General features: G+C 36.6%; 1 protein-coding gene across 1 annotated transcript; it reads left to right on the top strand.

The window, feature by feature from the left end:
- Positions 1 to 82: 82 nt before the first annotated feature.
- On the top strand, positions 83 to 13,784 carry LOC137399437 (quinone oxidoreductase-like). The gene is made up of 7 exons (XM_068085541.1): positions 83 to 284; positions 1,964 to 2,075; positions 2,670 to 2,877; positions 5,146 to 5,197; positions 7,345 to 7,494; positions 12,682 to 12,879; positions 13,275 to 13,784. Exons 1-7 carry the CDS (start codon positions 162 to 164, stop codon positions 13,446 to 13,448), a joined length of 1,017 nt encoding a protein of 338 aa, XP_067941642.1. The 5' UTR covers positions 83 to 161; the 3' UTR covers positions 13,449 to 13,784.
- The last annotated feature ends 1,370 nt before the right edge of the window (positions 13,785 to 15,154 follow it).

A 15,154-nucleotide genomic window follows, 5' to 3' on the forward strand; every position in this document is an offset into this window, starting at 1 on the left:
GCGATAGTTCGATATGTTTGTAGGAACCGATGCAGTTTCTTTTATGTCATTTTCCGTCACGCCTATCGTGCTCAGAATTTTAGTGCGGGTTGTAGCGCAGCGGTGCAGATATATATATGAGCAATCTTTATTGCAGATATATTTGAGCAGATTTTGAACTAATGGTTGTTAGATCAAGTCCACTTTTACAGAGAATAATGAATGCTGTTCAAGTTGCAACGTTTGGCGGACCAGAAGTGTGTAAAGCTGTCAGTATTCCCACACCTTCGTTTGATTCTACCCAGGTTAGCATATGATTTAACACGTTTGATTCTACCCAGGTTAGCATATGAATTAAAACGATTCCCTAATCGTTTGCACAGAATTATTCAAAAATTTCAATTTATCATCTAAATTTTGGTAGGTTGATATACAAATGTAAGATTAATAGAGCTGTAAAAGATAACCTTTGTTGTTTTGAAGTTTGTTTGTGTTAGCCTGACCATCGAAAAACGTAGAGCAGTTGCCATCTGCTAGGCCTATATTTTGATTAGTAGTTGTTGTTGTTGATGTGTTCAGACAAAAGTTGTAACAATATTTGATTTTCAACCTCTTTTACGCCGAGTAAGAATACACAAGCCAATTTTGTTATAAGAATAATAATGTGAAACAAAGCCAATGCAAGTTTAAGTGAGTCCTTTGCAAGTTAGTTTTTTAAACACGACTTCTGCTTAACCTATAAAGTAGTCTGAACTTGACTAAAGGAGTGTTCTTTCTTAAAATTGACAAACTATTTGTTTACAATTATACGCCTCAGAAAATACGCATGTGAAAAATGCTAATTAGCCTTAAGGCTGCTCTTATACTGCTTAGCTGGAGTCTTTTTTGGAGGAGACACGTGTGAAAGGACGAATAACATATTACTTTTCATTTACCTCTTACCTGGTGTACTAGCGTGTCTATTCAGATTTTGATGAAGAGTGAACATATATCTTTTTAATAAAATTATAAAGCAAGTTTACAGTTTTACACAAAAGGTTCATTGGCATACAAAATAGGAAGGACAGACAGCCTATAAACATTTACAGTAATAATATGAGCTAATTTTTACAGATTGCTTTTGCATTTTATTAATGGCTTTCAACTGCACTGTTTGGTTATAGTTATGTAACTGAGTAATGGCTGCTATGACAAAGATAACAACAGTTCGTCAAAGGGAATATTTTTTACTTATCACATCAATTTCAGATTGATATTTGTGCACTGTTCTCAAAAATGAACATTTGTTTTTAGCCATGTTAAATCTTTGAAAGCAGCTCACTTATTTGCTAAAGTGACAATCTCAAGCATAGTCATACAAATTAGAAAATCTGCTCTAACGCTAGGACCTGTAGTCTTGTTTTGATGCAGCTATATGCTAGAGTTAGACAAGATGCTGTGAAGACTAAGTTCACATAGTCTATTTAAGAACAGTTTTATTCGCAAACAAAGAATATCCGGGTCAAGATACTTGCAAATAAATATGACAACAATATGACATAAATGACAGTTTACTGCAATAGTAATCGTGTGTAATGTAAAACAATCTTGATCTGCTATTGGTTGATGGATAAGGGCGAATTATTTCAGCACAAATTAGTTACTAATGATTAAGGCTGGAACAAATGGTGCAAATTGAAATATGTTATTAATGCATACAATATTAGTAGATGATTTGAATTGTAACAACATTGTTTTTAGTGCAAATGTGCCTTTAATTAACTGCTAGTTATATAATTTTTCATAGACTAAAGGCTGGAGAGGCCGAATTTATGAGTTTGAGTTCAACTCGAATTTATAACATACACCAGGGGTGGGGGAAACAACGCTGCGACTTTTTGGTACATCTAGTGAGAATAGATGGAACATGTTACTAGATGGCAAGGTAAAAGAAGTTTATAGTGTTTGCTTGTGCAGGATGCTCATTTATTCACATGCCTTATAGGTTCTGATAAAGACAGAATATGCTGGCATTAATCCAGTAGACACGTATATAAGGAGTGGCACATACGCCAGAAAGCCAAAACTTCCCTACACCCCTGGCTCAGATTGCTCTGGTATGTAGCCTCAGCTTGTTGTAGGCTCATATTGCGCTCGTACATATTCGTAACTTACTGTGAGCTCAGGTAGCTCCTATAGGTAGTCTCAGCTCCTTGTGTGCTCAGATTTCTCAGTCATGTATCCTAAGCTCGGTGTATGTTCAGTTTGCTGTGTTATATATGCTAAGTCATTTGAGCTATCAGTCTTTTAACATAGAGCTAGGATACATGGTAATGTAGAGCTACCAGTCATTTTAACGTAGAGCTTGCCGCCATGTTACATGGAGGTAGCATTTATTCTAACATAGAGCTAGCATTTTAATGTTTTGTGAATTTCTATGCCCAAGCATTGCAGTGCATCTCTGAATACATGGATTTGCGCATGTTTATTTTAGTGACCATTTGTGAATAGCCTTCTTGATGATAGCATAGGGCTAACACTGGAATTTCTTTATGAATTTCATATGTTCAAGTATGGTAATGCATCTACTCCAGTTGATGTATTTATACAATGCCCATTTGTGAATACCCGTCTTGATAATTTTGGTAAGAAGTAGTTCTGTATCTATCCTTTTTAATATAAATTTGAACATACCTCCTTTACTACGCCAGGAACCATAGCAGCTGTTGGAAAGGATGTGACAGAATTTAAGGAAGGAGACTCTGTATTCACTGTGAGAACTGTGACAGGAACCTGTGCAGAGTATTGTGTTGCTGACCCACATCTAACCTTCCCGTTAAACACGGATAGGTTGAGCTACCAACAGGGAGCGTGTCTTGGTGTGCCCTACTTCACTGCCTACAGAGCTCTCATTAAAAGGTGCTCTTATGTAGATTATATATTCGAACTCTGTAGACGATGTTGGTCCATTGTACAATCATCTTTGTATGCTACTACCATTGCACGTCGAAGCAATTGTGTTTGTAAATGTGTTTGTTAAATGTGCTTGTAAATGTGTTTGTAAATGTGTTTGTTAAATGTGCTTGTAAATGTGTTTGTTAAATGTGCTTGTAAATGTGTTTGTTAAATTTCTTCAATTGTCTTAACTGTTGATGAACTAAAAAAAGAGGAAAATGCTCTCGATTAATAAAAAAGTGACTATTAGATATGAATTAATTAGTTTCTATTGCGTGAGTTCTCACTTATGGCCCGGGGAGGGGGGCTGTTATCTGATTAGGGCATTATTTGATTTCGGTAATGCCAGGCATAATGCTAGTCTATGTACAGCTCTGTATATTGTATATATATATATATATATATATATATATATATATATATGAAAACTAAATTATATGAACAAAACAGTAAAATAATCATTAAATAGAGATTTTGAGTTTTTGTTTATTTTACAGACATTCAAAAGGGTGTGTAGGCTCAACCATGATTATAGCTTCAGAAGTACTGCCCGTAGTAATGATAGAGATATGCAGTATATAGGTAACTTATTCTAGGTATCAGGTCACTTACCCCCTGGCCACTTACCCCCTGGCCATACACCCCCGGTCATTTACCCCCTGGTCACATACCCCCTAGGCTATACACCCCCCCAGGTCATTTACCCCCTCCCCATGATATCTTTGAAGAGTGAATGACAGATGGACACATTGAACCTGGAATTATCTCCCACATCCATAATGATAGACTTTGAAAATGCTATTAAAATGCACTTCACACTGTATTCCCCGATACTACAATACAAGGATACTTTTATCATCTATCACAGGCAATCTACAGGGAAGTTCAAAATGAAGGCCTCGAGGTCCAATACCAGAATGATGTAGATATAAATATGTGTATCCATTCTATGGCAGCTTCCACATTCGTGCCTGTGAATGACATCGTGGAATCATTTGAGAAATTTTCAGATAACATACCTGAAGTCGCCCAACCAGTTGTGGACCATTTTGAAGACACGTACATTGGGGGACAACAACGTAAAGGCCGACGTGAACCGAGATTTCCTCACACAATGTGGAGTATTCACGAAAGAGTTGTTAACAATTTGCCTCGCACAAACAATAATGTTGAAGGATGGCACAGACACATGCAAGCAAACATCAGTGCCTACCATCCCAACTTCTAGCATTTCTTGATCATACTTCGTAGAGAGCAAGCACTAAATAAAGTCGCCATCACCCGATTGATAGCTGGTGAACCAGCATCAACACAAAGGCCAACATATCGAGCTATACAGTATTGCAAAGACTACAGACAGTAGTTGCGGACTATGATAATAGACCAACTTTTGAATTCTTACGTGGTATAGCACACAATATTCAAATGTAACTTCACGACTCTAAAAATAAATGTCCATGCATGTGCTTGTTTTGCAAATACATGTAAGTTACTGTCTGTTTGTATTAAAATAAAATTTCGTGATTAGATTCTAAATAAATGCATTTATTTTTAAGTGATTTCTAATTTTTCATTATTAACTGCTAATTAAACCATGGCAAATTAGCAAGTAATTCATGTGATTTAAACCAAAGATTAACTGATTTAAGTTAAACTGTATTATGTGTTATGTGGGGGGTATTTGACCTGGGGGGGTATATAGCCTAGGGGGGTATGTGACCAGGGGGTAAATGACCGGGGTATATGGCCAGGGGGTAAGTGACCTAAAATCTTATTCTAGCTACACATGGTAATTCTTTAGACATGATTTACATATTTTTTATTTCTTGCTGTGTAACTTGCAATAACCTTTTTATTTTAGCCTTTGAAAACTCCGTGTTTCTAAAGTTTTGAATTCTGTTTAATTTCTTCAGGCGTATAGTGTAATTAAATATTCAATCCAATTCTCCATAATTTTGTAGGAAGCGTGATAGGTGATGAGGTGATAGATCAAGGTTAGACTGTAGAGCATTTTTGTAAGAATCTTGAAGAGCTTTGTTTAGCTTAGGTCAATGAAAAGTGAATTCCGCTGAAGATGTCCTTTTAAAAGATGCTCGACAGCTCAATGTACTATCTTGTCTTAGTAATTGGCTCATGTATTTCTATTTGCCAACGATTTAGCCATCATCCTATTTTAACATTTGAGTTGTCTAAATGTGGGCTATTTGCAAAAATGCTCTTTGCTTTCTGTAGAGCCCAGGCTAAGGCTGGAGAGAGTGTACTAATACACGGAGCTAGCGGTGGGGTATGGAGCCATATATTTACTAAACTAGCTGTCATATTCTCTATACTATACATTCACGGTGTTTATATGGAGCAAAAATATTCCTTTACTAGGTGAATGTCGGCATTGCGCGAGTAATAAATAAGTTTTTGCATAAAAGATCAATATTTATTTACAATTTAACTTTTGAATGAAGGTGTTTAATCATTTCTGTGCTCTAAGTTTAGATATGTTTATGTTATATACATGCATATACATGTAATATACCGTAAAACCTCTAATTGAACTCTGATTTTTATATACATGCACATTTGAAGTATCAAGACCGCGTTAAACAAGAAACTATTATTAGCCTGAGACATCAATTATTTCTATGGTGTTGCGTTCAAAGTTTTAACCAGATAAAACGAAAAACTTTTGAGATAGACAATGATAGAATTGGTTGATATTGATGTAAACTATTCATTATTAATATGGTTTTGTGGACACTTTTCGACTGATCAATTGATATAATGAGTTTGTAAAGATCAAAGATTGTCGAAGTGGCGGTCAAATGGAGATGACGTTCAATTACAGAGTGGCGCTCTATTTTTGCAACCATTCTCTCAGGGTGATGGTCAAATAGAAGTGGCGTTCAAATAGAGGTGGCATTCAATTAGAGGTTTTACGGTAACAAATTGCTGATGATTAGTTAGTTATTGCTAGTGTTAGTTAATGCTTTTGTGTCAAGGACAGGGGCCTTAGAATTCAGCGTAGTCAGTGAGAATAAAGCTAATAGTATCAATGCAAATCGTTTTTATACTTTGTATTTAATTTTACATTCCTTTAGTTAGTAAGTATTAGTTGAAGGATTTGTTCAGTTTGATCGTAATGATCAATTGATTGTATCTTGATCAAGACTTCTATTGAAACCCCTGAGAGAAGAGGAAGTACTTTGACAGATCATTTTAATGCGCTGACTCAGTTCTAGTTGTTGATACACTGAATCATCGACATAGGACCCTCATTGTAAGCATTGGGATTGAAGTGATTGTTTTGGGAACTGTATTTTGAACTCACTTTTGGGAATTGTAAATGCCAAAATGGTCCTTGAACGCCATGCCAGGCATCTTAGGAACCAAGCCCATGCGCGAACTGCGCAATGTCACTTTTTATCACGGATAAAAAGATAGTCTTTAATCAACAGTTTTGACCATGCTCGTCTCAAGAATCCAAACAGCTATTACTTCTGCATTTAGCATGTTTCAGAGTTGTCTACCCTAATCTGGTCTCATTCTCTATGCAGGTGACCAGTTAGTGATAAGTCCATTGTCTTTTATCCAGGCTATTATGCAATGCGGACTTGATGCAAAATTTGTAATGTTAATAAAATTAAGTTTATTGTTGACCATGACAGTTTCTGCTACTTTTCTGACGTTGAAATAATTAATCAATGTTACATGTAACTATCAATTTAATTATTTACATCCATATTAATAAATTCCACTTTGTCATTGTATGTTTCTGTTTTTCTGGGTAAAATCTATGCATATCCAAACTTTTTGGCTGATTTCACAAAGAGTGCACGCACATATGGTTCGTGCCTTCCACCAAGTCGCTAAAATGATTTGGTTTTAAAACTTCATCAGGTTCCTCTGAAACCCGAAACTTCAGGATTCAACCTTTGAAACATCCACCCATGATCTATCTGATTGGAATAAATTATGGCATCGCCCACCTTACTGCTAGCATAGACTAAATGTAAATTTCTATCAACCCCAAACTTGGTTTTAGAGTCCATTTTTTAAGATTTGATGCTATGCTTAACATCATATGTATGTAAAGCTAGCTCCTGTTTCTGATCAGCCAGTTCAATTGGAGTTGTGCCACCATGTAACACATCTTATTAACCTTTTGTGAATCATCGGCTAAAAAAACTGTGAAACTCGCATAAGACATAATATGAAACATTTTAAAGTAACAACAAACCGAAGTTGCGTTATTAAGAGTACCTAATACGACACTTCAAGGCAAGTCTGCCAACTTTGCTAACAATATATATGTATTTGCTGCCATTCTGTTTGTTGTTTTTATTCTGTAACATTTAGTATGGAATCAATACACATATGTAACTGGCTGTGGTAGGTGGTAAAGTCTTCTAGTTAAATATTTACGTTGCTTGCTTGTAGGTTGGAACAATTTCTGTGCAGCTAGCCAAGCACCTTGGTCTCAAGGTCTTTGCTACGGCGGGTACTGAGAATGGTATTCGTATTGTGAAGGAGTCAGGTGCTGACTTTATCTACAATCATCGCACTCCAGACTACACCAAGCAGATAATGGTGAATATCTTCTTATATACTACATGCATATGATAATATTAGGATAATTATTATTGTAGTTATATCATTATACTTTAGATTTGAGGCTAGGGTTTGTACCTTCTAATTTTAGTAGGATTTAACAAGCGTTGCGTTCTCTACCAAAGAATTTCAGCAGTGTACACAATTAAATCGTCAGGAAAACTGAGTGTCAAACAAACTTTATGTTCCATTCTGCTTCACCGTTTAACAAATTTTACCATAATACAGTAGATAACCTTGCAACGTAAATAATACATTCCGAGAATGTTTATGTTAGACAGATTTTGCACTATACGTAGCGTAAAATATGTGTAAGCTCACTCCTGTTTCTGATCAGCCAGCTCAATTGGAGTTGTGCCACCATGTATTACATCTTATTAACTATTCCAAGTAATCATTATTAACCATTCCATCTTAGTAATCCGTTCCAAGATCTTCCTAAGCTCACCCTTTTGGTTCTTCAAAATGAAAAAAACTAAACATGGTAATTCGAAGATTCAACAGGAACTGTGCTGTTATTAGTTTGTCTCGAAAACTTTTCCCTTTTCTTATCACTTGCACTGGGTTTAGAGTCCACGATTATTGGTGATTAAGCATTCAGTTAAGGGGGGTCTTCAATGTCAGTTTAAATCAATTCATTCACTTTTGTTATCCGTGACAAGGTCTTTGCTGCAAACAAACAAAGAACTAGAAATATTGTATATGCCTAAAGTATGTGCATATATATAATCACACGCATGTGCTTCGTGCCTTCCACCAGGTCAGCAAAAATATTTGCCTTCTAAACTCTGTCTGGTTCCTGAGACCTGGCCTCTTAAACACTCATCTGGTTCTGTGGAGTGGGTTGGTGGGTGCGGGTTTTGATTGACCACGAAAATTGAGGGATTAGCGTATCACTCTCTTATACTTACCTAGTATTTATACAGGTATGTCTATACAAGTAATGAATTGACAAGTAACACCCACTATGGCAGTGGTTCCCAACCTTTTATTTGCTTTTACCCCTTTGCAAAATTTTAAAATACAAATTCCCCCCACTGAAAAATGTGGAGTGTGAACCTTTTACTATATGGTATTCACTGAAAGGGCTGCACAGGTACATATATGTAGGTCAGCAGCATATATACATGTATTCATTTGTTAAATAACTGAGAGTAGCATATATAGTAATAAATCATGTCAACATTATTGTTATTCTTGTACACTCAACAGGTGTGGTGTGAGATTATGAATTTTAATGAGAAGGCTGCTGCTGATGCCTCTGTGCAAGTTTACACAAATCAGGCTTTGTTTTTGATAATGCACATCTCAAGTCGCTCTCAAGGTCAAGACGATTTCTTTTCTCAGTTTTAAGATGCAGCATTGATGAAAATCCTACTTCGTATAGGTAAGTAGAGCTAAATGGCATCAGAATCTTTATTGCCTTTTCGGCAATGAGTGGAGAAAGGTTTCTTGCTGAGAGCCAAAACTGGTCTATAGACATTGATCTGAAATCATCTTTCAGTGCAGAATTGTTAACCAACTCAGTAAACTCCTCTTGTAGCTCCTCTGGAGTTTCTTCAGCAGTGCGGTGAAATGGATTTCGTGTGATGTTGAGCATCTCTTTTGTTTCTGAAGGTAGCTCAGGGAAGTAGCGTCCAAATTCTGTTATGAGATCAGACAGGTGTTCAGTAATGGTTGCCACTAGACTACCAGGAGCAGGTTTGTCTTCCAATAATTCAGTGAGTGTGGGAAAGGATACCGTGTTTCCAGTGCAAGTTCGTGGTTGCCACAGTACCAGCTTTGCTTTGAAAGCATCAATGCTGTCATGAAAGGCAAGGACATGATGATTGCTCCCTTGTACTTCAAGTTCAACTTGTTTAGCGAGGCAAATATATCAACCAGATATGCAGTCTCAAATGCATAGTTATCAGCTTTCATGGCTGCTAAAAGTTCATGCTGACCTTTACTTTCAAGAAATTTCATAACCTCAGATCGTAGCTCAAAGAGCCTGCCTAACATGTTTCCCTTGGACATCCACCTCACTTCAGTATGAAATAACAAAGTTGTAAACATGACATCACTTTCAGAACATAGTGCTGAGAACAATCTGGTATTTAGTGCTGATGCTTTGATGTAATTCACAACTTTTATGTTCACATCCAAGTTTGATTTCAACGCTTGTGGGAGAGTTTTTGATGCCAATGCTTCACGGTGAATGAAGCAATGCACTCCTTCTATATCAGGGTTCTTCTGCTTGATCTGTTTTACAAAGCCTGATCTACATCCTAACATAGCAGGTGCTCCATCAGTGCATACACTTATTAACTTCTCCCAACCTAACTTGGCCTTTTCAAGGAAATTTTCAACTACTTTCAACACATCTCTTGCTCTAGTTGTTCTAAGCAAGGGCTGACAAAACATAAACTGCTCTTCAATGGATGTGTCATGCACATATCTACCATACATCAATAGCTGGGAAAGACTGGCAACATCAGTTGACTCATCAAGTTGTATGGCCCAAAATGGGGATGCTTTAATCTAAGCAACTACTTTCTTCTCAATATCTGCTGCAATATCATCAATGCGTCGCTTCACAGTGTTGTTGGATAGTGGGAGGTCTTGAAACTTTTGCTCAGCTGATTTTCCAAGTACTATTGATGCGCAGTCTAACATACATGGCTTGATCAGGGTCTCTCCTATTGTATGTGGCTTTTTGCACTGAGCAATACGATAAGAAACGGCGTATGAAGCTGTAATAAGTACATCACTATGAGCATAAAGATCTCCACTTGCATCAAGTCTACTTCGCTTTACTTGCCTCTCTTTGGACTGAAAGTAATCCTGGTCTTTCTCAGCTAGTGTGGGGTGAATTTTTTGCAAGTGTTGCTTCAACTGAAATGGTTTCATGGAGTCGTTTGAGAAAGTTTTCAGGCATATCACACATTGCGGAAGCTGGAGACCGTTTTTCATGAGATACGAAAACCCATACTCCAAGTAACTCTCATTGTACCGTAGGTTCGTTTCTTTGCCTTTGGCATCCTGCACTAATTGATAGTTCTACAATAAAGTGGCGACTGAAAAATATTATAAGCGTCCTAGTATATGTCTGTACAATATCAATCATCTGTTACTGTATTAGAATTTTTTTATTTGATCTACTACTATAGATGCATGATTATGTGACTTCTTTGCAGAAAAGCAAGTAAGACATAGCATGAGTGATAATTGGAAACAATAATGTGAGAATATACGTAATCATACTTGTACAAATAATCTTACCAGATTTTTTTCTTTCACACGTGGTGCAGTAGTTGATAAGTGAGTGTGTCCTTGTGTCAAATATATATGCACTGTGAGCAGCACAACGTCAAACTAAGCCTTAGTTTGACCTTTGTTAATAGGGTCATTAATTAAGGTCAAGATTGTTTATTGGAATTTTTTCAAATTGTTGGCAAAGATTATTACATGCGCAGTACATGCAGACTGTATTTCAATGAATGTAAAGTAATACTTCAACTTACGAGTACTCCAACGTACTAGAAAATTGAGATACGAGTCAGCTTTTAGGCAAGTTTAGCACTAACATACGAGCCATGTTTGAGATACGAGCACGTGAGTCAGTTGCCAAGTATGCCGGAGGTGTTTTATGACAACAGCATCAATCTGTATTTTTCAACTGCTCAGGTTATACTTTTGTACCGTGTTTTTGTGCGCGCTTTTCAGTGCAGAATTATGTGAATTAAAAGTACTGTGCGTAGACCGAAAGTTTGCCAGTAAAATGAAAAATAATGCAAAGAAAAAGCAAATGATAACAATTGATATTAAACGGAAAAGGATTGAAAAATATGCGAAATGTGTATGCGTGATTGAGCTAGCTCAGCAATATGACAGAAATACATCCACAATTATCAAACAGAAGGATTATATTCAGGGCATTTAGCTCGCTAAAGGACTAACCATAGTTTCTAAACGGCGCGGCGATCTTCACGACCGCTGATGGAGAGACCGCTCAGGCATTGGATAAAAGATAAACAATTGGCCGGTGAAAGCGTAACTGTAATGACGCTATTTGAAAAGGCCGGTGCTATCTATCAAAACTATAAAAACAGAAATTCCGACAAGTTGCCTAGTGGTCGTGCATTAAACCTTTGTGACGACACCTCTGTTCGTCCTAATCGCAACATGTTGAAAGGGCGACAAAGGCAAACGTCCTTAAATAGGTTCATCCTAAAACGGCCGGCTAGTCATGAAAGCGAAACAAAGGAAACATTAGCTAACCAGCGAGAAACTTCAAACTAAGAACGCCGAAGAAATTTTAATTATGTTAGATTAAAAATGAAAGTTTGCTTTTAAATTTGCTTCTAAGTTTGTCTTTTAAGACTTTAATAAAATCCAAATTTATCAGTCAACTGTTGCAATGAAGGATAACTTATATCTCCCTCTCTGGGAAATGCTAGCGTTAGCTGCTATTGTATGTATTTAATTTTACATTTTAATTTATCACATTTCCTTGCATAATTTTTTATTTGTTGCTTTTTGAAAGCATGTGGTAAGTTAGGACAATAACCAACATGTTCTTTCTGTTACAGTATCTTGTTTTGAGTGCTTTATTTGCATTTCTTAGAGTATGGAAACCAATCAATATATATTTAATTGTTCTATATGTATATAAATAAATTGCACCAACATGCAATGAAATTGACATACGAACTCAGTCTCGGAACGCATTAAGCTCGTAAGTCGAAGTATGACTGTACAGTAAAAGTCACTTGGTCTACCCTAGCCAGAATAAACATGTAATAGAAAAGGAAAAGGAACAGAAAACACCTCTAGGATTTTGTTAAGACTTAAAAGTGCGTTCGGCAAACGCAAAATTATAAAACCTAAAATTCCCCCTTTTAAAATGCCAAATTCCCCCCTGGGGGGGAATTCCTCCCTGGGGGGGAATTTCCCCCAGGTTGGGAACCACTGCACTATGGGATAAACAGAATATCTAAAGCCGGTATGATTTATTTTTCATGAAGTCAGAGATCTGACATTTAATATTTGTATACAAAGTATTACGTCCAATTATCTTGCATGATGCAGTTTCTGATTATATAAATTTATGAACACCTCGGAGATGAAAACAAGTGAATATACTCTAAAATTTCATCACTGTCATCTTCATATGTCTGCTCGTAGGCTGACGTTGGAGATGCTGGGCTCAACATTATAATCGAAATGCTGGCAAATGTCAACCTGCAAAAGGATCTGGAGATGGTATCAGCAAATGGTCGTATTGTTATTGTCGGTAGTCGTGGTGATGTGAACATTTCTCCCAGATTCACAATGGCCAAGGAGTGTACTATAACTGGCTGCATGCTTGGTAAAAGTTTAGAGGCAAGTTTTAAACTTCAATTTCACTATAGATTCAGGTCGCTCCTTACATACCTATCCTGCAATAGTCCAAATATTTGTGCTGAAAAGCGATAGTCATTTTATACCAAGTCAGTTGCAGAAATTATCTGTTTCGTGTCAGCCTCTTAGTCTCATCAATGTGTTGTAAAGAGAAACACACTTCCTGGTCTTGAATGTGTCTCGGGAACATGCATTAGTGACAATAAGGTCAACTGGTGGTACAAATACTGTCATACGTTTTATGGGCCAAAATTGTTCACTCTGGCCGAAAAATCAGAGCAGCTTATTTGATTTTGCTAAAAAAAATTTGTTTATTTACTAGATGATTCATCATAAATTTTTAATAAATTTATTTGAAGCCTGTGGCTCTTTTCCAGGAGGACTGGCGAGAGATGGGTGATGCGATTGCAGAACACCAAAAACAGTCTTGGCTGAAGCCCGTGGTGTCATTGGCGAAGGAGTATTCGCTAAGTAATGTCGATGAGGCCCATAGTGACATCATGTCATCTGCAGGGGCAAGTGGCAATCTCGTGATTAAAACGACTCAATAAAGTCTCACAACTGCATTCGTAGCTTTCGCTGAAACTTGCCAAAGATTTTCTACTTGAGAGATACAAGTATTGCTAGATATATGCAACGTAACTTACAGTAACTTACTGTAACTTACACTAGGTGCTCTTTAAACTAACGTGACATACATTTTATTTGGTGAATAGCAACAAGTTTAGGGTGTTTTAATATGTTTTTCAGATATGCAGCTTTTTGTGCTTCTGCTTCAACAGGAGTTTGTTAAAAAAATATTTGGTTATAGAACAATGGTGCGTAATCTTTACCTTTATAAGTCGGAAGTGCTCTCACGTTATCAATAAAGTACAATAATATCATTACCGCTGCAAGGTCTTGTTTGATGTTAATCGAAAATAAGAAATAATACCACTTTTGTTTCATATTTGTCATTTATTTAAGCCTCTGTTTGTTCGGCATGCTGAAGTGTTTGAAGTTTGAGTCAAAGTCGGAGTATCAGTACGTCAGACCATAAAAGTTGTAAAGGGTTTGTGAACTTGCTTTACACAAAGCCATGCAGCACCAGTTGTTGATAATATCTCTAATAGATCCCACTTTGTGTGTGTGCGTGCGTGTTTCCACATTTTTGACTGAATCTGTCCAAAATTCACTTGGATATGTTTCTTGCCTTCCGCCTGGTCACAAAAAACATGTATCCTTAAATTAAAAACCTTAGATTGCAATAAGGACAAATGCCCTCAATGATCTTATCCATGGATTACTATCATGAAAGCGGTAACACTACATTGAATATCTACATGGTGCTGTTTGTTTGAAAATGAAAGAAGGCCCCGGCAATGTCATCCTTAATGCTAGTTTACCATAAAAAGAGATTTCTTTTAGACCGCGAATAATTAAATTTAGGTTATTGGACTTTTAGTGAATTTTGTTTGCTAAAACCACGGTTACTGGTGGGATTTGTACTCATGACGAAGGCTAGGCTTTCTTAAAACCAACAGAATGTATTTGGTAATGTGCTGCCAGAGCATCAAGGTTTCTAGATAAGCGACTGCATGACTATAACAACGAGGGTTTGCATATTTCCTTGACGGGTGCTACTACCTAGGCATGGTGATCGGCAATTCATTCATGAGGAAAATACTCTTGATCCCATGACCAAACAAGAGTGAAACGATTGATTGGGAGAATTATGATAAATGCACATGTGTACACAACTCCCGAAAAATTATCCGTTAACGGCCGTCACCAAACCCTTGCAACGAAATCCTATCAACAAATTTAACTATTTTTCAGTAAAGTCGTTTAAATATAATAATGATACAAAACGCATATAAACCTATTTAAATATGTTACCAAGCCTTCGAAAGGTTACCGCAAATTTCTAAAACTAACCTATCTGATCGGATTATACACAAATAGACAGATTAATTTGGATGAAAATCGCCACAAAACGCTTGAAAAGCTTGGTTTAATAAAAGTTAAGACCGGAAATTGAAACGCCGAGCGACAGAGAATAGAACGATAAATTTGTGCGAATTTCACGAAAAAATAACGTGCACATTTCACCCGTCTATATAATAGCATTGTTGAAGGTTTCTGTAATTAGCGTAGGAGTACTGAAATCGTTTCATTTCAGTAAAGGAAATGACGATGGTATTTTTTTCTAACGATTCTTATGAGATTACGATATTTAATTATAAGTTTGGATATTCTTCTTGATATTGTTAGCTAT

The sequence above is a fragment of the Watersipora subatra genome, chromosome 7 (assembly GCF_963576615.1).
Source record: "Watersipora subatra chromosome 7, tzWatSuba1.1, whole genome shotgun sequence".
Classification (NCBI taxonomy): domain Eukaryota; kingdom Metazoa; phylum Bryozoa; class Gymnolaemata; order Cheilostomatida; family Watersiporidae; genus Watersipora; species Watersipora subatra.

Bases quoted from the DNA above. Each gene is read 5' to 3' on its own strand.
- LOC137399437 (XM_068085541.1), top strand. From the start codon at position 162: ATGGTTGTTAGATCAAGTCCACTTTTACAGAGAATAATGAATGCTGTT. The intron at 2,076-2,669 runs GTATGTAGCCTC...TTACTACGCCAG, and splicing joins CCCTGGCTCAGATTGCTCTG to GAACCATAGCAGCTGTTGGA. The intron at 2,878-5,145 runs GTGCTCTTATGT...TGCTTTCTGTAG, and splicing joins TACAGAGCTCTCATTAAAAG to AGCCCAGGCTAAGGCTGGAG.